The following is a 22,122-nucleotide window of genomic DNA, read 5'->3' as shown; positions in this document are numbered from 1 at the left end:
ATCTACTTCCAGCACTAAGTTCACCAGCAACTTGCCAAAGAGTCCGTGAGTATGACATTAAGCTACAATGAGACAAACTGAGGCAGGAAATTGGCAAGGGCGACTTTGAACCATCCTGCTAAAATCTGCAGAAAACTTAAATTGAATCCTTTATTGGAATAGGGAAAATCTTTGAAATTGAACATTTTTCACTCTTCCTGGTGACTCTCTTTAATAAGCAGAGTTGTCCTAGACGTAAGAAAAATCAGGAAAATCATACCGCATATTTTCTGTGAAAGGTATGAGGATGTATCCCTGGTGGCACTGCTGTGTGGTGGGTCTGCTCAGCCTGACCCTTACCGCACCATCCTCCCGGGCTCAGGTCAGTGTCTCACTAATCGACACACAAATCCAGGTCCAGGAGGGACAGCAGTTCAATGTCCGTGTCCGGAAAACAGGCATCGTTACCGAGGAGATCGTTGTCGTCGTTGCTGTGAGTTACATTTCAAAGTATTAATTCAATCATCAGCGTTCTTACATGTTTCAAAATTAGTTTACTAAGTTTCCTCAAATTTATGGCAGAGATGTTGGTTGAAGTATAACATTGTTCTCTTCAAAACATAGAGCCTGCTTGGTATTGAATTTACAACAATCTGTTTCTCATAAAACTGTGCCTGGTTCTTAACAAGAATGAATAACTGTTAGCATTTGTACCATAATGAGACTTACCAAATAACTGAATTTTGTGATAATGACACTGTTAAGAAATAGCTGAATTTTTGTCGTAATGACACTGTTAAGAAATGACTGAATTTTGTCATAATGACACTGATAAGAAATAGCTGAATAATTCTGGTGGTGCATGGACTTAGAGATGGTGGTGGGTTTCTCTTGCTCTGCCTGTTTTCCCTCCACTGTAATGTTGGCCATATAAGTGAAATATTCTTGAGTATGGCGTAAAACTCCAAGGAAACAAATAAATAAATAATTCTTTGTCATAGTGAGACTTTTACCAAAATCAGTTGTGGTTTCTTTTAAATTCAATTTGATTTTAAAGAATTAACACTATTGGTTTGTTCTTGGTTTAAATATGGTCATCATCTGATTACATGGACCATGAATGATTAGAGAAAGTAGTCTGCATGACTAATCTGTTATGTATAATATAGTTAGTAAATATACAAATTTGTTGTACATTTCGGTGGAGTCAAACTGATGAATTGTGTTAAATGTTATTTGTGGCTTTCTTAAGTGGTACCCAGCATGTTAAAGTAAAAGATAGCTAAAATTCATACACACAACTAAAAACTATACATAAAAATACTTTCATTTATTTCTTTTTGAAGAGTGTTGAAAGGCAATCAATTATGTGAATAGTATGGTGGGCTTTATGAGCCATACTGACAGTATATAGGAACTCTTTTTTCCTGATGTTCACCAGAAAGAAGGAAATTTTGGGAACATTATTTCAGCAATCTTTTGCTCATGGGTAACAAGAGTTATTCAAAGATTCAGCCTCATTTGTTTGAGTCGGAAAAACTTCCTGTGACGTCAGTGTTCCTGTACTCGGATAATATTGTCCATGAAGCCCACCTTACAATTCAAATGCCTGCTAGAAGATTCTTTTCCAAGGCTTAAAAAAGAAAAAACAAATAATGGCAAAATATGCCAAACATTTCCACTTATACTCAATGTAATGAAACACTGGCACTCAAGACTGCTAAGCAGTATGTCAGGAATTTATCACACATTCAACTCAGTGATGATGACATAGTTCTTCTTTCTAAGGGATTGAATTTCATCTCCTTGCCCAAAATTGGTCCACATGATCTCATGTCTGACGTTAAGACTTTTGATTACAACATCAGAACCAGAGTGTTCTTTCTTGTACTTAAATCCCCCTTTGTGCCTCACATAGTGAATGACCGGGTGGAAGACTACATTAATGCTACTAAGTTTTCTCATCTCTAACAGTAAACACACTTCTGCTGCCATAAGTAATATATCAGAAGGAGAGAGACTATCTCTACAAAAATTATGCTGTAAGAAGCTTAATATTATAAACACAAAAAGGGGACAAAAACAACACAACTGTGCTGCTGGATGCTTCTGGCTATATCGCTGAAGCACACAGGCAGCTATGTAATAGGTATTCACTATCCTGAAATAAGAACGACCGACTTAAACAAGACGAAAAGCTTAGTTCGAAACATTGTATGTAAATTATATACAAGCAAACAAATCAGCAAGCGCTGTTACGGTTATCTTTTGGATATTCCAGGCTGTAGGCCTACCCCATACTTCCCCTTTACACAAAATCAAGAAGTAATAAATAAACGGGATGCTATCAGTCCAGTGGCCATCAGAGATCAGTATACCAGGAGGTCTCATTATGTCTCAATGTGGGGCCCCCAACTGAAAAACATGGGCGTGTTTTTGACTCGTTCTGGCTTTCCGTTGTTAGAAAGAAAGAATCTTATCTGACAGGAGACAGAAAGTCTGACATGAGCCATTTCATTAATGAGATTGAACAGTTCTTTGTCTCGGACAAAGCACTGCTAGTTTCTTATGATATTACATCACTGTATACTAACCTCAATTTTAGGGGAATACTAGATGATCTATGCACGGATCTGGTTATTTACAGCAACATGGTACATGATATCACCAGATCAACTGATGATATACTGCTGGAAACTGCCAACCTTATTCTTACTAAGAATGAGTTTATGTTTAAAGGAAAATGTTTCAAACAGACTGTTGGTGGACCACAAGGGGTCGTCGTCCCCTCTCCTGAATTATCTGATATTGCGATATTCAGGCATATTAACAAGATCCTGGATGTCTTTCCATTTCCAAAAACATTATATTTCACAAACACATCAGAGATAATAGAATTGTCTCTGGCTGCCAGGGAAAATATTTCCCACATGTACTACATCCACTTCGTCATACTGAGATCTATAACCTGGTTTTACACCTTGTACTCTATGCTCTTGCTTCTGTTGAACTATCATTATAAATTGGACTGTGTTCACTTTGATTACATTTCGTGTATATGCTGGACAGTGTTGAGTCTGAATCTACCTTAGTTAATCTTTGAGTGTGGCTTATGGGTACCAGTTTATCCTCACAATGCTCCTCACAAAAATCAAAAAAAACAAATGAAAGTATATTTCTGCAAAGTTTCAAATAGTCTATATAGTGATGCTGACTTCGATTATTAGAGGTCTTTGCCTTTCAATAAATCAGTATACTGTGACTATAGAGAATGTAATAATGGTACAATCATGCTCTAAGGAAGAATGGCACAGGGTCTGATAAAACAAGCAAAACAATAACAACAACAATATTATTTAAAAAAAAGTGATCCTTACCCTATCAGTCTTTAGGAAAAGAAAAAAAAAGCTCACTTACTGAAAGATTCTTTACAATAAAAAAGAATTATGTAAAACTCGTCAAAAAGAAACAAAAATGTCTGCTTACCTTATGACTCATGAAAAAAAAAGAATAAAAGAATTTTATGATCATCAGCAATTGCTAGGTTCTATATTATATATATGTGTCAGTAATGCAGTAGAAAAGCCAAGTGTGAAAAGTCAGATATTTTCTCATACAAAGTTGGTTGTCAAGTAATACTGTCAAAACAGTTAAACCCTACCCTGTGAGGTTATGTCTTATAGTCCAGTTCCTTCTGGCTTTATGGTTATTAAATTCTTCTACTTGTTAACTTTTACCTGTTGAATTGTGTCACAGATTAGCGGGCAGGACACAAGTGACTTCATCGGTAACAGCCAGGTGGGGAGGTTCCAGGTGGGGGGTGATGACGTCACAACAGCGCTGTTCACTGTGAGAGATGACAACATTCCGGAGCTCAAGGAGAGCTACACGTTTGTCTTACAGGTGGTCGGGGGAAAGGCCACTGTGGCAGAACCCTCCACAGCGAATGTCACCATTCTAACCAGCGATGATGCCTATGGCAGATTCAGCTTCCAAGAGGTAGGTTCATGTGGTAAAGTATTGCCGCTTTGCACAGGCCTTCAGAGGGATACCCTTTCCTGTGGAGTAGGTCCACAGGAAAATTGGAGTAAGCTAGAGTGAGCATTGTTGTTCATGGGAAAACAAAGGTAGGGAGGTCCAAGCTGGAGTGAGCATTGTTGTTCATGGGAAAACAAAGGTAGGAATGTCCAAGCTGGAGTGAGCATTGTTGTTCATGAGAAAACAGAGGTAGGAATGTCCAAGCTGGAGTGGGCATTGTTGTTCATGGGAAAACAAAGGTAGGAAGGTCCAAGCTGGAGTGAGCATTGTTGTTCATGGGAAAACAAAGGTAGGAAGGTCCAAGCTGGAGTGAGCATTGTTGTTCATGGGAAAACAAAGGTAGGAATGTCCAAGCTGGAGTGGGCATTGTTGTCCATGGGAAAACAAAGGTAGGAAGGTCCAAGCTGGAGTGAGCATTGTTGTTCATGGGAAAACAAAGGTAGGAAGGTCCAAGCTGGAGTGAACATTGTTGTTTGAGGGAAAAAAAGAGGTAGGAAGGTCCAAGCTGGAGTGAACATTGTTGTTCATGGGGAAAACAAAGGTAGGAATGTCCAAGCTGGAGTGAGCATTGTTGTTCATGGGAAAACAGAGGTAGGAAGGTCCAAGCTGGAGTGAACATTGTTGTTTGAGGGAAAAAAAGAGGTAGGAAGGTCCAAGCTGGAGTGAGCATTGTTGTTCACGGGAAAACAAAGGCAGGAAGGTCCAAGCTGGAGTGAACATTGTTGTTCATGGGAAAACAAAGGTAGGAAGGAACAACAGATTTCACGACTGGGACCCAAATTAGCCCAGGAGTAATTTTAAGTATCATCAATCAGAACAGTAGACATTTAAACACCCACCAGATTTCATTTGATGGTAAATAAAGTAGCACAGCTAGAGTTTCCCATTAGTGGAAGGTTATCTGAAATATATCTCCTGTAATAACCAGGAGAAACAATTGATAAGCCTGTTAGTAAGTTTTTCCTGTTTTATTGCAGAGTACGGTGCTTCAGACACAAGAAGACTCAACTGCCCAGTCTGTGGGGTTGGTGATTACTCGCTCTCAGGGGCTGTTTGGGAATGTCACTCTGCAATATGTGGTAGGTGTCTTCAGTCCAGTTGAAACATTTGGCAGAATATCACACATGCACAGTGTTGATTGATTACAACTGTGTATGGGTAGAGGGAGGGACAGAGTCAGCAGTACCTGGTGGGGATATCACACCTGTGCGGTGTTGTGATTGATGTATGTGGAGATTACACCTGTTTACAGGTAGAAGAGGGACAGAGTCAGCAGTGCCTGGTGGAGATATCACACTTGTGCAGTGTTATGATTGATGTATATAGAGATTACACCTGTTTACAGGTAGAAGAGGGACAGAGTCAGCAGTGCCTGGTGGAGATATCACACTTGTGCAGTGTTATGATTGATGTATATAGAGTTTACCCCTGAGTACAGGTAGAGGGAGTGACAGAGTCAGCAGTATCTTATGGGGATATCACACCTGTACAGTGTTGTGATTGTGATTGATGTATGTAGAGATTACACTTGTTTACAGGTAAAGGGAGGGGCAGAGTCAGCAGTATCTGGTGAGGATATCACACCTGTACAGTGTTGTGATTGTGATTGATGTATGTAGAGATTACACTTGTTTACAGGTAGAGGGAGGGACAGAGTCAGCAGTACCTGGTGAGGATATCACACCTGTACAGTGTTGTGATTGTGATTGATGTATGTAGAGATTACACTTGTTTACAGGTAGAGGGAGGGACAGATTCAGCAGTACCTGGTGAGGATATCACACCTGTACAATGTTATGATTGTGATTGATGTATGTAGAGATTACACTTGTTTACAGGTAGAGGGAGGGACAGAGTCAGCAGTACCTGGTGGAGATATCACACCTGTACAGTGTTGTGATTGTGATTGATGTATGTAGAGATTACACTTGTTTACAGGTAAAGGGAGGGACAGAGTCAGCAGTGCCTTGTGAGGATATCGCACCTGTATAGTGTTGTGATTGGGATTGATGTAGGTAGAAATTACACCTGAGTACTGGGAGTGACAGTCAGCAGTACCTGGTGAGGATATCACACCTGTACAGTGTTGTGATTGTGATTGATGTATGTAGAGATTACACTTGTTTACAGGTAAAGGGAGGGACAGAGTCAGCAGTACCTGGTGAGGATATCGCACCTGTATAGTGTTGTGATTGGGATTGATGTAGGTAGAAATTACACCTGAGTACTGGGAGTGACAGTCAGCATTACCTGGTGAGGATATCACACCTGTACAGTGTTGTGATTGTGATTGATGTATGTAGAGATTACACTTGTTTACAGGTAGAGGGAGGGGCAGATTCAGCCGTACCTGGTGAGGATATCACACCTGTACAGTGTTGTGATTGTGATTGATGTATGTAGAGATTACACCTGTTTACAGGTAAAGGGAGGGACAGAGTCAGCAGTACCTGGTGGGGATATCACACCTGTACAGTGTTGTGATTGTGATTGATGTATGTAGAGATTACACTTGTTTACAGGTAGAGGGAGGGACAGAGTCAGCAGTACCTTGTGAGGATATGGCACCTGTATAGTGTTGTGATTGGGATTGATGTAGGTAGAAATTACACCTGAGTACTGGGAGTGACAGTCAGCAGTACCTGGTGAGGATATCACACCTGTACAGTGTTGTGATTGTGATTGATGTATGTAGAGATTACACTTGTTTACAGGTAGAGGGAGGGGCAGATTCAGCCGTACCTGGTGAAGATATCACACCTGTACAGTGTTGTGATTGTGATTGATGTATGTAGAGATTACACCTGTTTACAGGTAGAGGGAGGGACAGAGTCAACAGTACCTGGTGGTGATATCACACCTGTACAGTGTTGTGATTGTGATTGATGTATGTAGAGATTACACTTGTTTACAGGTAGAGGGAGGGGCAGAGTCAGCAGTACCTGGTGAGGATATCACACCTGTACAGTGTTGTGATTGTGATTGATGTATGTAGAGATTACACTTGTTTACAGGTAGAGGGAGGGACAGAGTCAGCAGTACCTGGTGAGGATATCACACCTGTACAGTGTTGTGATTGTGATTGATGTATGTAGAGATTACACTTGTTTACAGGTAGAGGGAGGGACAGATTCAGCCGTACCTGGTGAGGATATCACACCTGTACAATGTTATGATTGTGATTGATGTATGTAGAGATTACACTTGTTTACAGGTAGAGGGAGGGGCAGATTCAGCCGTACCTGGTGAGGATATCACACCTGTACAGTGTTGTGATTGTGATTGATGTATGTAGAGATTACACCTGAGTACAGGTAGAGGGAGGGACAGAGTCAGCAGTACCTGGTGGGGATATCACACCTGTACAGTGTTGTGATTGTGATTGATGTATGTAGAGATTACACCTGAGTACAGGTAGAGGAAGGGACAGAGTCAGCAGTACCTGGTGAGGATATCACACCTGTACAATGTTGTGATTGTGATTGATGTATGTAGAGATTACACTTGTTTACAGGTAGAGGAAGGGACAGAGTCAGCAGTACCTGGTGAGGATATCACACCTGTACAGTGTTGTGATTGTGATTGATGTATGTAGAGATTACACTTGTTTACAGGTAGAGGAAGGGACAGAGTCAGCAGTACCTGGTGAGGATATCACACCTGTACAATGTTGTGATAGCTGTATATAGAGATTACGCCTGTTTACAGGTAAAGGGAGTGACAGAGTCAGCAGTACCTGGTGAGGATGTCACACCTGTACAGTGTTGTGATTGTGATTGATGTATGTAGAGATTACACCTGAGTACAGGTAAAGGGAGTGGCAGATTCAGCAGTATCTGGTGAGGATATCACACCTGTACAGTGTTGTGATTGTGATTGATGTATGTAGAGATTGTACTTGTTTACAGGTAAAGGGAGGGACAGAGTCAGCAGTACCTGGTGAGGATATCACACCTGTACAGTGTTGTGATTGTGATTGATGTATGTAGAGATTACACTTGTTTACAGGTAGAGGGAGGGACAGAGTCAGCAGTACCTGGTGAGGATATCACACCTGTACAGTGTTGTGATTGTGATTGATGTATGTAGAGATTACACTTGTTTACAGGTAGAGGGAGGGACAGAGTCAGCAGTACCTGGTGAGGATATCACACCTGTACAGTGTTGTGATTGTGATTGATGTATGTAGAGATTACACTTGTTTACAGGTAGAGGGAGGGACAGAGTCAGCAGTATCTGGTGAGGATATCACACCTGTACAGTGTTGTGATTGTGATTGATGTATGTAGAGATTACACCTGAGTACAGGTAGAGGGAGGGGCAGAGTCAGCAGTACCTGGTGAGGATATCACACCTGTACAGTGTTGTGATTGTGATTGATGTATGTAGAGATTACACTTGTTTACAGGTAGAGGGAGGGACAGAGTCAGCAGTACCTGGTGAGGATATCACACCTGTACAGTGTTGTGATTGTGATTGATGTATGTAGAGATTACACTTGTTTACAGGTAGAGGGAGGGACAGATTCAGCAGTACCTGGTGAAGATATCACACCTGTATCAGGAGATATACCGTTCCTGGCAGGAGAGTCGGAGAAGCTGCTCACCTTCCAGATTCAACCAGATCAGGTTTGTCTTATTTTTAGACATAATAATGTGGTTGCATCTCAATACTTTCTTATTACGTAATAAAAAATAGCCATCATTCCAAAGGAAACTTTCTTTAAAACTTTTTTCTCTTTAAAACTGGCAAAGCACAATACTAATTTTGAGTAAATGTTCTATAAAGGAGTGAGTGAGCGCGTGGGGATTGACGTCATACTCTTCTATAAAAGACATGTCTTTGGAAAGACAGTGTTTTATGAGTTGCAAATTTTTTGCCCTGATATTTTGTGACAAGGAAATTTCAGATTATAATCTTGTTCTTTCCTGCTTTCACTTGAATGGTTTAAGAGCCACATGTTTTGGTGTATTGTTCCATGTCATAACAGAACATCTTATAACTGACCTGATTTACACCTGTTAGATACCTGAGGACCTGGAAGTGTTTACTGTCAGTCTCACCTCAACCCACGCAGAGGCCACTTTCTCCACCAGTCAGAGACAAATAGCTGTTTTGCCTAATGACGCCCCAATACGCTTCTCTCAGGTACAGTGTCTGCCTGTGTTATTTTTTCTGTGTTATTTTCTTCTGTGTTATTTTGTGTGTAGCCTTCTATCAAAACTCAGGTGTGGGTTCAGTCCTGGTTCAAACAGGTTGCCGTCAAGATGCTTCTGAGGTTTTCAAGTGCCTTGGTGACAATAAACTGTTGACAGTTCTCACGTGGCCGTCTTGATGGGCTAACATGTAGCTTGTTGGAGATCATATGCCTCCCATCAATATAACATATGCATTAAGCTCTGTCTGTGGCCATGACATATGGCAAAGATTATCAGTTACTTACTAAGGGTTTGTGGTTCACTATTTATTTAATTCCAAACTAAGTATTCAGCGTTGCCTGTGAATCCACTACAATTTTTGTGAGAGGTTTTCAGTCACACATCATATGGAAGCATGTGTAGTACATGCACATTCTTGTTAACAGTTCATGTAACTTCACAAAGTGATATACACCAATATACTGATAAAATGTGACTTTCCTATCAAAATTCATCTTAAAATTTGTCTCGGCCTGTATTGTTAAATATTAAAATGTATTGTATTATTTTAAGTACAAGCATTCTCCCATGTTTTCTTGTCTACAGTCAACAGTCCTGGTAGAGGAAGGACCGGGAGCAAGGACCATAACTCTGGTAGTGAATCGTGGAATCCAAGCAGATGGCATATCTCTGATTGGTCCAACTGACTCCCCGGCAACCGTGTCTTATCAACTGATCTCAGGAACTGCAAACTATAGTGAAGATTTTACTGGCCAAAACAGCGGTAGCATTGGATTTCCTGTCAACTCTACAGAACAAACAGTCCTTGTAGAGATACTGGATGATGATGTTCCCGAAATGGAGGAGACCTTTTATGTCGTGTTGGCTGATCCAAATGGCAATGTTGTATTGGCTAATCCTTTCAATCTCACTGTGGCGATAGGCCGAAGTGATGATCCTAATGGGGTTCTCCATCTAGGAGTCAGGGGGGCCCCACAGGTGCCGGTCAGTTTTGTGAACGAGGACCAGCAGCCGCAGTTAAATGTGACTGTTTTCCGCAGCGATGGTACGTTTGGTGACGTGTCCATCCAGTGGGAAATCACAAGGGTTGGTTCTGACCTTGACCCTGTGACCTCTGACCTAGGCCCCTCCCAGGGTATGTTTGCTCTGCTCTCTGGGGAGATGTCTGCCATGGCTGTGCTCTCCATCGTCCAGGATTTTGATCCAGAGCCCACAGAGAAATTTACATTTCGCCTCCTACCTGAGTCAGTTACAGGTGGGGCAAGGCTAGAGGTCCCAGAGTCAATGGAGATTGTGATCATGGACAGCGACTCTGCCTACGGGTTGGTGACCATGGGCCAAGACAGTCAGCAGAGGCTGATCACAGTGAGTGTCCCCAAGGGTTTAATTGTCAAGAAATTAATTCAGCAGGTCCGAAACGATTTTATTAATGGGCAAAGAAAACACGAAAATATAATATATATGAGTTGAAAGACCATTAAAACACTGAAGTACCTGTAAAACATATTGATTTTTGAAAGTATAGACAGAAAGGGACACAGAGTCCAATCTTCCAAATGCATGTTACTCAGTTGAAAAAATCCTAAAAAATATAAATAAAATAACAAAAAATAAATAAAAAACTGTTTTCCTGGACATATGTTGTTTGTCTACCACTTCAGTTGTTCATTCACAATTTAGCCAGGTTTAAATCTTATGCCACACTAGTAGATTCTATGTTCAACACAGGCTAAGATGGATAAGGCAGGTACTGTTTGGATTAATTTCACTACACTTCAGACTTGGTGGAGTGTCATGTCTGGTGTCTTCATCAGGGTATTTGAGTAAAACAGCACTATAAATATTGTTTCGTGTTGCGTTTGGTGTGACTGATGTAATGTTGAATGTAATGTTCATTTTGAAGCCACAAACAGTTAAATAGAGGAAATTTAAGACATCCAAATGGTGCCAGAAATTGACCTGTAAATATGTATATACTAGTATACAGGTAACACACATGAAGGTATGCATTCAGCTTAATTGAGGAGAATTTAATTCAGCTTCTTAGGTATGTCCTTCCCACAGTTTTACTCAAGTTAAAATTTATTGAAGTGACATGAAATCTATTACAAATTTTGTTTTGTTTTAACCAGTTCAGATTTGTTGTCCTTGTAAATATCTTGCGGTGACCATATTTCTTCTTGTCTTGAAGGTTATTTCCGTCAGTATCATATGCCCTCTTTCCTGATACTCTATTTTGAACTTTAGTATTTTATATGATCTTAAATTTACCTGCTCCCAAACTAACCAGCTCATGGTTATATGGCTTACTTAAGCGTTGGTTGGTGCCATATCTTTTGTATCTGTGTGCATAATGCCACGGCTTTCAGGCAGACAAGTACAGCAAGTGTGCAGAAATGATGTCAAAGACAGTTGATTACAGAATCACTTGTGATTAAATCAGTGATTGTTGACTTGTCCTGAAATTTTCTTTCGGTTTGGCACGTATTCCCTAATTCTATTTATGGGGTCAGATATTAGTAGTGTTGAAAGTACAATATTACATTTCTTTACCAGCCTTTTGGAAAAGTCAAGATATGAGCATGTTTAGATGGTCTAACCATGTGAGAAAAAAGAAAATCAATATTCCTGCTACAATTACATATATATTGGCTAAAATGAGCAGGTGTCCCAAAATTTCGAAGAAATAGGGTAGTAGCCATTGATACCCTATATTAAAATTGGTTGATTCTCTCTTTCAAAGTGCAAATGGATTTGAACTGAAGAAGGTCTCTTAATTATGAAAAAAAAGACATGTCAGTTGGTTTTCAGTCTTGATTTCTTTTGCTTGTTTGATTTGGTGGTGGGGAAGGGGAGTTGGAAGGGAGGCATTATTCTTACAGTGGGTCTTCTGCATGTGAATAAATGTGTCAGAAGTGTTGACCTATTTCTTGTTAACAGACGACTGTCCCTCGCCTACTTGAGCTGACAATTGAGCGGTCAGGAGGCACTCTAGAAGATGTCAATGTGAGCCTCTCAGTGCAGTATAACCAGAGTTTTGAAATATTAGGTGAGACACAAGCTGATGCCTAGTACTTCATGTGCAAACACCACAATATTATAAGTTATATCACAATAATATACTGGGAAAAATGTTTGAGTTTACATCGTTGAAGCTTTAATTCTGCCAGAAAAGGTGTCAAATTTATGAAGAAAAGTCCGTAAGCAATAAAGGGAGGCAATCTGAAGTTGATTTGAAGGGGATAACTCATTCATTAGTCTTGTATGATGTATTGAAACCAATGCTAAATTAACAGATATATTTGGGATCAAAATATTCCATGTTGTGATATATATGTGAGTAAAATGCTCACTTAATTAATTTGTTTTCAGATGTTTTGGGTGTGACAAACCCAGTCACTGTCAGTCTCCTCGCAGGTGAGAGCCAGACCTCCATCAACTTCACCATAAACCCTGCTGCATTTCTGGTGGTTGGGGCTAACTTCACAGTGCAAATTGCCCAGGCTCGCCTAAACACAGGTAAGCAAGGAAAAATAAAAAATTGTAAATATTTAATATCTGGTGTTAACAGTATGAATGTTCTTCTGGTTTGTTATAACGTGATGATGTTTAATACAAGTTTAGTGTGCATTGTTAAGTGAGGTTGACCTCTCCATTTAAACCATTCTGCATGTTTTCTTGACAGAGCCCCCTTTGGGAGCTTACAACAGTCCTGTGATTGGCTCACGATCAGTGGCTTCTGTCCTTGTAACGGCAGAAGCAGCCAATGGGGAGATAGGATTCATGAACACACAACCAATCACAGTACAGGAGCCAGGGAACGGTACAAATCAGGTATCGGCATTAATTTTCATACATAAACTAAAAAAAAAAAAAAAAATGTTATTCTGAACTTGTTAACAGTCTAAATTGATGATAAACTAGATGCTGATCTCTCAAAGATATCTGAGGCTGGACTATTCTTGGATAGGAACTAGTGACTTACTGGAGGTCAGACCTAAGATGGAGGTCAACTTCTTAGAATTCACAGAACCAAGCATTAAAGTCATGTTGTGATTTACATTTCAGAACCCTGTACCACGATTTACATTTCAAAATCCTGCATGATTATTTACATTTCAAAATGTTGGAAAGTAGAGAACCAACTATAACTGTCATGCCGTGATTTAGATGTCAGAACCTTGTACCATGATTTACATTTCTGAACCCTGTACCATAATGTAGAGTCAAGCTGCTGTAGGCTTACCATGATGTAGATTCAAAATCCTGTAGGCTTACCATGATGTAGAGTCAAAATCCTGTAGGCTTACCATGATGTAGAGTCAAAATCCTGTAGGCTTACCATGATGTAGAGTCAAAATCCTGTAGGCTTACCATGATGTAGAGTCAAAATCCTGTAGGCTTACCATGGTGTAGATTCAAATTCCTGTAGGCTTACCATGATGTAGAGTCAAAATCCTGTAGGCTTACCATGATATAGAGTCAAAATCCTGTAGGCTTACCATGATGTAGAGTCAAAATCCTGTAGGCTTACTATGATGTAGAGTCAAAATCCTGTAGGCCTACCATGATATAGAGTCAAAATCCTGTAGGCTTACCATGGTGTAGATTCAAATTCCTGTAGGCTTACCATGATGTAGAGTCAAAATCCTGTAGGCTTACCATGATATAGAGTCAAAATCCTGTAGGCTTACCATGATGTAGAGTCAAAATCCTGTAGGCTTACTATGATGTAGAGTCAAAATCCTGTAGGCTTACCATGATATAGAGTCAAAATCCTGTAGGCTTACCATGATGAAGAGTCAAAATCCTGTAGGCTTACCATGATGTAGAGTCAAAATCATGTATTTTTTTACATGTCACAAACCATACCATGTATGAATGGTTAGCACAGTGTAAAATTTTTACCATAATTAATTCATGCCTTTGTAAATGTTATTATTTTGTTCCTTGCTTAGGTTCTGCTGAGAATAAGCCGAGAAGGCACCAATGGCAGGGCTGTCATTAACTGGGAATTGGTGGGTATCAGCAGTGCTAACAGCTCTTTGGTGACAGCATCAGACATCCTGCAAACCAATGGTTCTGTTGTCATGGACTCAGGTCAGTTTTGACAAGGAAGTATTCCATAATAGTCAATCAGTCAGCCAGTAGTTGAGTCAAGGCTTTTTTTTTAATAATAGTAAAAAGTGAAAATATGTTTATGTAATGAATTGTAAATCATGCATAGTATTGTGTCATATGATGAACGTGGTACCAGTACTTGGATGATATGATTTTTTTCTCTTTTATTTATTCATTTCTTTATTGAGATGTCAAGATTATTAATAAGTAATGGATTGTATGACCTGTAAACTTTTACACTTTAGTAGATCCTTCAGTCATCTGACTGGGTTTGATTTTGTAACATTTCACAAAGCTGTAAATGTTCAAATATTTAATTTTTTGAACATAGATTGTCTAAATTAAGTTATGAAGCACATTGACTATTATGCGCCATTTGCCTTGTACAGGAATGTCTCTGTCAGAGATTATGATCACTGTGTTACCTGATGATGAACCAGAAACTGATGAAGTTCTCAGTGTCACCTTAACGAATGTCGAACCTCCAGAAACTCAGCGCCTCCGCCCAGGGGCATCCACTGTACAGATCATTATCCTGGAGAATGACAACCCTGGGGGAACGTTCCAGTTCTCTCCCCTGATGCTTGACACATACACAGCTGAGGTATTGCTCTGGGTTAACTTGTTCTAGTATGTGTTATAATCTATGACAATAGCTGCTGGTGTTCTCATGTTTCTTCAGATGAACTAGTACTAAAGCTCTTGGCCTATATTCACAAAACTTTATTCATTGGTTTTTCGTAACTTTTCTTGTAAATGACTAGTCTTAGAGCTATTGTATTTGACCGAAATTTTATCCATGACTAAATTAATAATTTTGCCTGATGCTTAGAGTTCTATGGAGCTTAGAAAGGTGTTTTGATGGGTTTTTTACTTTAGTGTATTGTGCTAGAAAACTGTCAGCTTCAGCGGCAGAACTGCTACTGATAACCTTGGCTAATGTATTGATGGTCTGTTAATATGGTTTAGCTCAACATATGTTGATGTCAAGTACTGTCATTTCACGTTGAAGAAAGCGAGGAAATGTGGATTATCAACCAAGATAACCTGATCATGTCTCTGATTTTCAGGAGGAAGGTTCCCCAGTGGACATTGTTGTGGAGAGGACAGGTGGAGCTCTTCTGTCTAGGAGTGTAGAATACTTCATCACACCTGATGGAGAAACAGAGTTTTACGGCTCGGCCAATGTGCTTGTGTTTGAACCAGGCGTGCTGCTGATGAACGCATCTGTTGTAGCTCGTGGAGATGGAATACCTGAGGTAGGACGGGCTACAGTCGTCATGTACAGTTAAACATTTCTACATGTAATTATCTGCAGATCATGCTGTCATGTGAAAATAAGTGTGATGTAAAATTATAAAACCCTTGTGCTTTTTCACAGAAGAAAAGAAAACTATGTTTATGAAGCTGCTTAAAGTTTTAGTAATTACTTTTAAAAAATGGAGACAAGAAACACCAACTTTGTTGCATTTTAATCATTATTTTGCCAAAATGAGAAATGACAAAGGCTGCATACTGCACATTCATCTTGAATACTCATTTTAACTGCGCATTCTTTCTCCTGCATTATTTCAGCTAACCGAGATATTTTCTATTGGGTTGAGAAGTTATGGCTCAGCCACAGCCACCCTGGGTCCCCGAGTCACCATCGGGGTAACTGTTCCTCCTAATGATGACCCATATGGTGTAATACACTTTGCAGATAACCCTGCCATTGTGTTTATGAGTAAGTGTGTTTATCTTGATATGCCTGCTGTTAATAATAGATGTCGATTTTGTTAGCTTTACATGTACTGTAGTATAATATTGCAGTGAAGGCAGATTTGATTTTGACTGTTTACTGCTAGGTATTGTACAAAGATATTGACATGTACATGTTAAAGGCGATTTTTGAAGCAAGTTATATTTTGGGTTTACATAATAGCAGTACTTTTCAGATTTGCATTCTTTTCGAGAGAAACCCAAACCAGATTCTGCTTCTTTTCTTCTGAATTGTGGATTGATGGAGCTAATTTGCGGGAGCAGATTAATATAACATTTATGTTGTAAACATCGCCATTTGTTGTATGTGCACTGAACAAGTTTTTACCTGTCATTTTTCATACAACACAACCTTCACATTGCTCTGACAATTTTGACGGTTACAGTTGTGAAGCAACTTGTCATGACATTTGCTGTTTGTGACATTTAAGCAGGAGTGCGACTATCTAGGGTATGTCCAACCCGGCTGTTAATGGTTTTTTACCAGAAACAGTGTAAAGACAGAATCCGTGTATGATGCTGTGGGTAAGGAGTTTGAGTATGTGTTACAGATGAGAGTAAAGTGTCAGACATCCAGACAGTGAGTATCGAAGTGCGTCGCTCCGGCGGGACATTCAGGAGTGTGGTCATTGACTGGGCCCTAGAGGGCGACTCCATCATCAACCCAGACTTCACTTCTAAGTCAGGCTCCATCACATTTGGGCCCTCACAAACCCTGGGCTATGTGGTCCTTCGCTCACAGCCTGATGATGTAAGTCCTACTCTGTTAACATTAGCTAGTAGACAGACAGTCATAGTGGCTGTTAGACATGTAAATTTGAATAGGCCTGTTGATGTTTTCCCACACAACACAGCGTCAACAGAGAAATAAAAAGCGTTCAGTATAAATTAAAAAATTTATTTGAAGCCAGTAGTGAAGATGTTACAAGTGTCTCTGGATGTCACCATGATATAGCATGGAGTTACAAGCTTTATCGTATAGTACATGGTATGGTGACTCCTGATGGACACAGTATTGGGCTTGTGTCTTCCTTGGAAAAGCTGAGCTAAATTATGCTCCAGTTGTTTGATGACAGAATTTATTTGGCTGCAGACTGTGAGTCCAAGTGGGTATTAATCATGACATACATGTATATGCATCTTCTGTTATCCATGCAATCAACAAGGTTAAATCATTTTCTTGTCACTACTAGAGAGTGTCAGCCTTGTTTGGTGAATTGTGAACACATTCTTACATGCATAAGAAACTGTTCCGTGCTTTCTACTTTTGTTCCGTTGGTATACCTACTTTATACTGAGACAGATAGCAGCTAAAGTATTTCTCCACAGCTGTATTTACTTGTGTGTAAATAAAGCATCGTTTTAATTATGATAGATCCCGGAGCCCACCGAGTCATTTATAGTGAGGTTATCAGTGCCCTCTGATGGTGAGAATCTGCCGCGGCTTGGGGAACCGCAGACCGCCATAGTTAACATCAATGAGAATGATCACCCAGTCTACTTCCAAGGTTAGTCTTCCTCGAGTGAACTGATAACCTTTGACCTTAGTCTGACATCAGCAGGATTACCATAGATGCTGGCTCATCAATCAGGTGTATGATATTCAAGGTCACATTTGCTGCTTACATATTATTGGTACTGTCTGTACACAGCTTGTTGCTTGTTTACTCTGTGTTATCTGGTAATACCGTAAATTTGTAAAATTAACCACTGAATAAAACTAATAGTAGTACTTTATGCTCAAACAGTATCACAGAGAAATTTACTTGGAATTGTCATACATGCACTAGTACTATAGGTTATTGATTGAATACAGGCTGATGTGGACGAATTCAGGCTTTTTCCACGCAACAATAGAACGAGTCCACATCAGCCCGTATTCGTTCAGTAACCCGATTATCAAACATTTCAAGTGTAAGATACCAAGACTTGTAGTATTATTTTTATGAATGGCACAAGAATTTGTACAGGGAGAAAAGAAGCGGTATCAATGAATGACGTAACATCACGTTGCTAATGCTGACGCGCATTATGAATGCTGCTAATGCTGACATGCAATATGAACGCTGCTAATGCTGACATGCAATATGAACGCTGCTAATGCTGACATGCAATATGAACGCTGCTAATGCTGACATGCAATATGAACTCAGCTAATGCTGATGCGCAGTATGAATGCTGCTAATGCTGACGTGCAGTATGAACGGTGCTAATGCTGACATGCAATATGAACGCTGCTAATGCTGATGTGCAATATGAACGCTGCTAATACTGACATGCAATATGAACGCTGCTAATGCTGACATGCAATATGAATGCTGCTAATACTGACATGCAATAAGAACGCTGCTAATGCTGACATGCAATATGAACGGTGCTAATGCTGATGTGCAATATGAACGCTGCTAATACTGACATGCAATATGAACGCTGCTAATGCTGACATGCAATATGAACGCTGCTAATGCTGACATGCAATATGAATGCTGCTAATGCTGATGCGCAATATGAACGCTGCTAATGCTGACATGCAATATGAACGCTGCTAATGCTGACATGCAATAAGAACGCTGCTAATGCTGACATGCAATATGAACGCTGCTAATGCTGACATGCAATATGAACGCTGCTAATGCTGACATGCAATATGAACGGTGCTAATGCTGACATGCAATATGAACTCAGCTAATGCTGATGCGCAGTATGAATGCTGCTAATGCTGACGTGCAGTATGAACGGTGCTAATGCTGACATGCAATATGAACGGTGCTAATGCTGATGTGCAATATGAACGCTGCTAATACTGACATGCAATATGAACGGTGCTAATGCTGATGTGCGATATGAATGCTGCTAATACTGACATGCAATAAGAACGCTGCTAATGCTGACATGCAATATGAACGGTGCTAATGCTGATGTGCAATATGAACGCTGCTAATACTGACATGCAATATGAACGCTGCTAATGCTGACATGCAATATGAACGCTGCTAATGCTGACATGCAATATGAATGCTGCTAATGCTGATGCGCAATATGAACGCTGCTAATGCTGACATGCAATATGAACGCTGCTAATGCTGACATGCAATATGAACGCTGCTAATGCTGACGTGCAATACGAACGCTGCTAATGCTGACATGCAATATGGGAAATATGCGTCACGATCATCACTTTTGTTAAAAGATAATCAAGAGTGTGTATAATAATCATAGATATGCAAGGTCATGGATCAAGTATAGATGTGCAAGTACATATGTGTGATTACCTCGGCTTCTTCCTCTATTGTTCTCGAAGCCTTTGAGGTGGACAGCACATGTAGGCTTTTTATTATTACACACAATTACAGATTATTACAGCTCACTTTCCTGAAGCCAATATGGCTTACACTTCCAGGACCCATGAGAAAGTTCAGCAGTTAAAACTTATTGCCAATGTATCAAACTTTGTTGAGTACAGTTACTCTTAAAATACAGTCAGCATCTGGGAGTATATCAAATAAATATGGTTTCCTACACTGATAAATTAAAACCAGCGAAAATACAGGATCAAGTGAGATGAACCCACAAACATAAGGTGTGTAACCGTGCAGCTCCACCAAACCGTGTGTAACCATGCAGCTCCACCAAACCGTGTGTAACCGTGCAGCTCCACCAAACTGTGTGTAACCGTGCAGCTCCACCAAACCGTGTGTAACCGTGCAGCTCCACCAAAATGAGCTCTCCACCCAGCTGGGAACAGCTTGTTTGTTAAAAATTGCAATGATTGTCAGGGAATTCTTCAAATTGATATGATTTCCATACTCTTCTGTCCAAAAAAATAAATAAATGGGAATGCGATTTTGTTCAAAATGTGTGTGTAGATGTGAATATGTCTGTTGACCCCAGGCTCTACGCGGGTGACGTCACAAGAGCCCAGTGTGGTGCAGCTAACAGTCGTCCGTGACGGAGACCCCCACTTCCGGGCTCAGGTGAAATACCGCACCCTGGATGGAACAGCCACCCGGCATGACAGAGACTTCCTCGCTGTATTCATCGGAACACTGATCTTTGAAATTGGAGAATCAGAGAAAACAATCAGCATCAGCATTCTGGATGACGTCACACCAGAAAATGACGAGGAGTTTACTGTGGAGCTATTCGACCCGCAAGGTATCCTGTCATATATCCACAGACATTGCTTGTATAGTGGATGGTCCAAGTGTTCAGGTAGCAGCTACATGCTGCAGATACTCACGGATTTCTCCCGGGCTTTGACCGGTGTCCTCCAACCATAATCCTAGCTGCCATTGTATTTAACAGTGACATATTCTCAGCTTGAGTATGGCATAACACATGAAATGGATACATACAGTTAGCCTATCAGTGGTGTGTCACAAAAACTTCCTTCAGCATTGTCATTTGATGCAGTAATAATGAGATATCCATCCTGAATCACATGACTGAACCGGTTTGTCATTTTAACTGAATGTAAATGTAATGCAAATTGACACATACAGCACACTTTGTCTAACACTTGTTGTACTGTTGTGGCTGGAGCACTTCATGCCTTCTGCTGGATTATTACTATTTGTACAGTCTGAATCTTTGTCTCACTCCCCATGGGTCACAACTTTGTCAACTTTCCAGTTTTCGTGTAGAATCATGTAGATAAGGTATGCGTGGTATGAAAGTAATAAGAGCGCATTGAGTGGATTGAAGTTCAAACCCAAACAGGGTCCCCCATGGCCAAGTGGTGAGTGTCCTAGCTTATCACAAATATGGTTGCAGTGAGTTTAAGTCCTGGTCATATGTGGGAAGGTGTGCCAGCAAGCTGCGGATGGTTGTGGGTTTTTCCAGGGCTCTGCCTGCTATCCTTCGACTATAGTGCTGGCCGCCGCTCATATAAGTGAAATATTCTTGAGTGTGGCATAAAACACTAATAAAAAAAAATAATTAAATCTACCCGAGACAGAAGAACACACATGTTACAAGACTTCAAAATGCTCTCCTAATGAGGCATTACAAAAGTGTAAGTATGATAGCACTAGCACACTATCACTATATATGCAATATGACAGAAATAATACCTAAAGCATTGCTGAGCCTGGAAGAATGACTAAATGGTGATGTCTATCTTTTTTTTCCCAGGAGATATTGTAGTGAGCTCGCTGGGGAACATGACCGTCGTGATAGCGGCCAATGACGACGCCAGTGGTGTGTTTGAATTCACCGCTCCACTCTATCAACAGGTGGCAGAAGGGGACACTGTCAGCTTTGAGTAAGTTTATTTTTTCATTTAGTTGATTGATGTTAAATGCCATATTTAAGATTTTGTCATTTATAAGACAGTTGCTTCATGTATAGCTGGAGGAAACACCAGTGCCTGGATTAAAGTCACTTATGTGACAGTGGCTAGGTGTATGGGTGGAGGGAACACCAGTGCCTGGATGAAAGTCACTTATATGATAGTGGCTAGGTGTATGGGTGGAGGGAACACCAGTGCCTGGATGAAAGTCACTTATATGATAGTGGCTAGGTGTATGGGTGGAGGGAACACCAGTGCCTGGATGAAAGTCACATATGACAGTGGCTAGATGTATGGGTGGAGGAAACACCAGTGCCTGGATGAAAGTCACTTATATGACAGTGGCTAGGTGTATGGGTGGAGGAAATACTAGTGCCTGGATGAAAGTCACTTACATGACAGTGGCTAGGCGTATGGGTGGAGGGAACACTAGTGCTTGGATGAAAGTCACTTATATGACAGTGGCTAGGTGTATGGGTGGAGGAAACACCAGTGCCTGGATTAAAGTCACTTACATGACAGTGGCTAGGCGTATGGGTGGAGGGAACACTAGTGCCTGGATTAAAGTCACTTACACGACAGTGGCTAGGCGTATGGGTGGAGGAAACACCAGTGCCTGGATTAAAGTCACTTATAGGACAGTGGCTAGGCGTATGGGTGGAGGAAACACCAGTGCCTGGATTAAAGTCACTTATAGGACAGTGGCTAGGTGTATGGGTGGAGGAAACACCAGTGCCTGGATTAAAGTCACTTACATGACAGTGGCTAGGCGTA

General features: G+C 40.5%; 1 protein-coding gene across 1 annotated transcript in view; it reads left to right on the top strand.

Moving 5' to 3' along the window:
- Nucleotides 1-286: 286 nt before the first annotated feature.
- Nucleotides 287-22,122, top strand: part of LOC135472451 (adhesion G-protein coupled receptor V1-like) — a 113,780-nt gene continuing 91,944 nt past the window's right edge. Inside the window, exons 1-18 of the mRNA XM_064751967.1 lie at nucleotides 287-472; nucleotides 3,736-3,978; nucleotides 4,995-5,096; nucleotides 5,270-5,428; nucleotides 8,526-8,645; nucleotides 9,043-9,165; nucleotides 9,762-10,541; nucleotides 12,117-12,225; nucleotides 12,549-12,695; nucleotides 12,862-13,010; nucleotides 14,135-14,276; nucleotides 14,687-14,901; nucleotides 15,368-15,556; nucleotides 15,873-16,023; nucleotides 16,610-16,809; nucleotides 17,434-17,566; nucleotides 19,950-20,213; nucleotides 21,192-21,321. Of these exons, the coding sequence (XP_064608037.1) occupies nucleotides 287-472; nucleotides 3,736-3,978; nucleotides 4,995-5,096; nucleotides 5,270-5,428; nucleotides 8,526-8,645; nucleotides 9,043-9,165; nucleotides 9,762-10,541; nucleotides 12,117-12,225; nucleotides 12,549-12,695; nucleotides 12,862-13,010; nucleotides 14,135-14,276; nucleotides 14,687-14,901; nucleotides 15,368-15,556; nucleotides 15,873-16,023; nucleotides 16,610-16,809; nucleotides 17,434-17,566; nucleotides 19,950-20,213; nucleotides 21,192-21,321 (3,542 nt within the window). The remainder of the gene's footprint in view (nucleotides 473-3,735; nucleotides 3,979-4,994; nucleotides 5,097-5,269; nucleotides 5,429-8,525; nucleotides 8,646-9,042; nucleotides 9,166-9,761; nucleotides 10,542-12,116; nucleotides 12,226-12,548; nucleotides 12,696-12,861; nucleotides 13,011-14,134; nucleotides 14,277-14,686; nucleotides 14,902-15,367; nucleotides 15,557-15,872; nucleotides 16,024-16,609; nucleotides 16,810-17,433; nucleotides 17,567-19,949; nucleotides 20,214-21,191; nucleotides 21,322-22,122) is intronic.

Source organism: Liolophura sinensis, chromosome 8 (genome assembly GCF_032854445.1).
Source record: "Liolophura sinensis isolate JHLJ2023 chromosome 8, CUHK_Ljap_v2, whole genome shotgun sequence".
Taxonomy (NCBI): domain Eukaryota; kingdom Metazoa; phylum Mollusca; class Polyplacophora; order Chitonida; family Chitonidae; genus Liolophura; species Liolophura sinensis.
The sequence above is the reverse complement of the archived record's forward strand: the minus strand, read 5'-3'. Positions and strand labels throughout refer to the sequence as shown.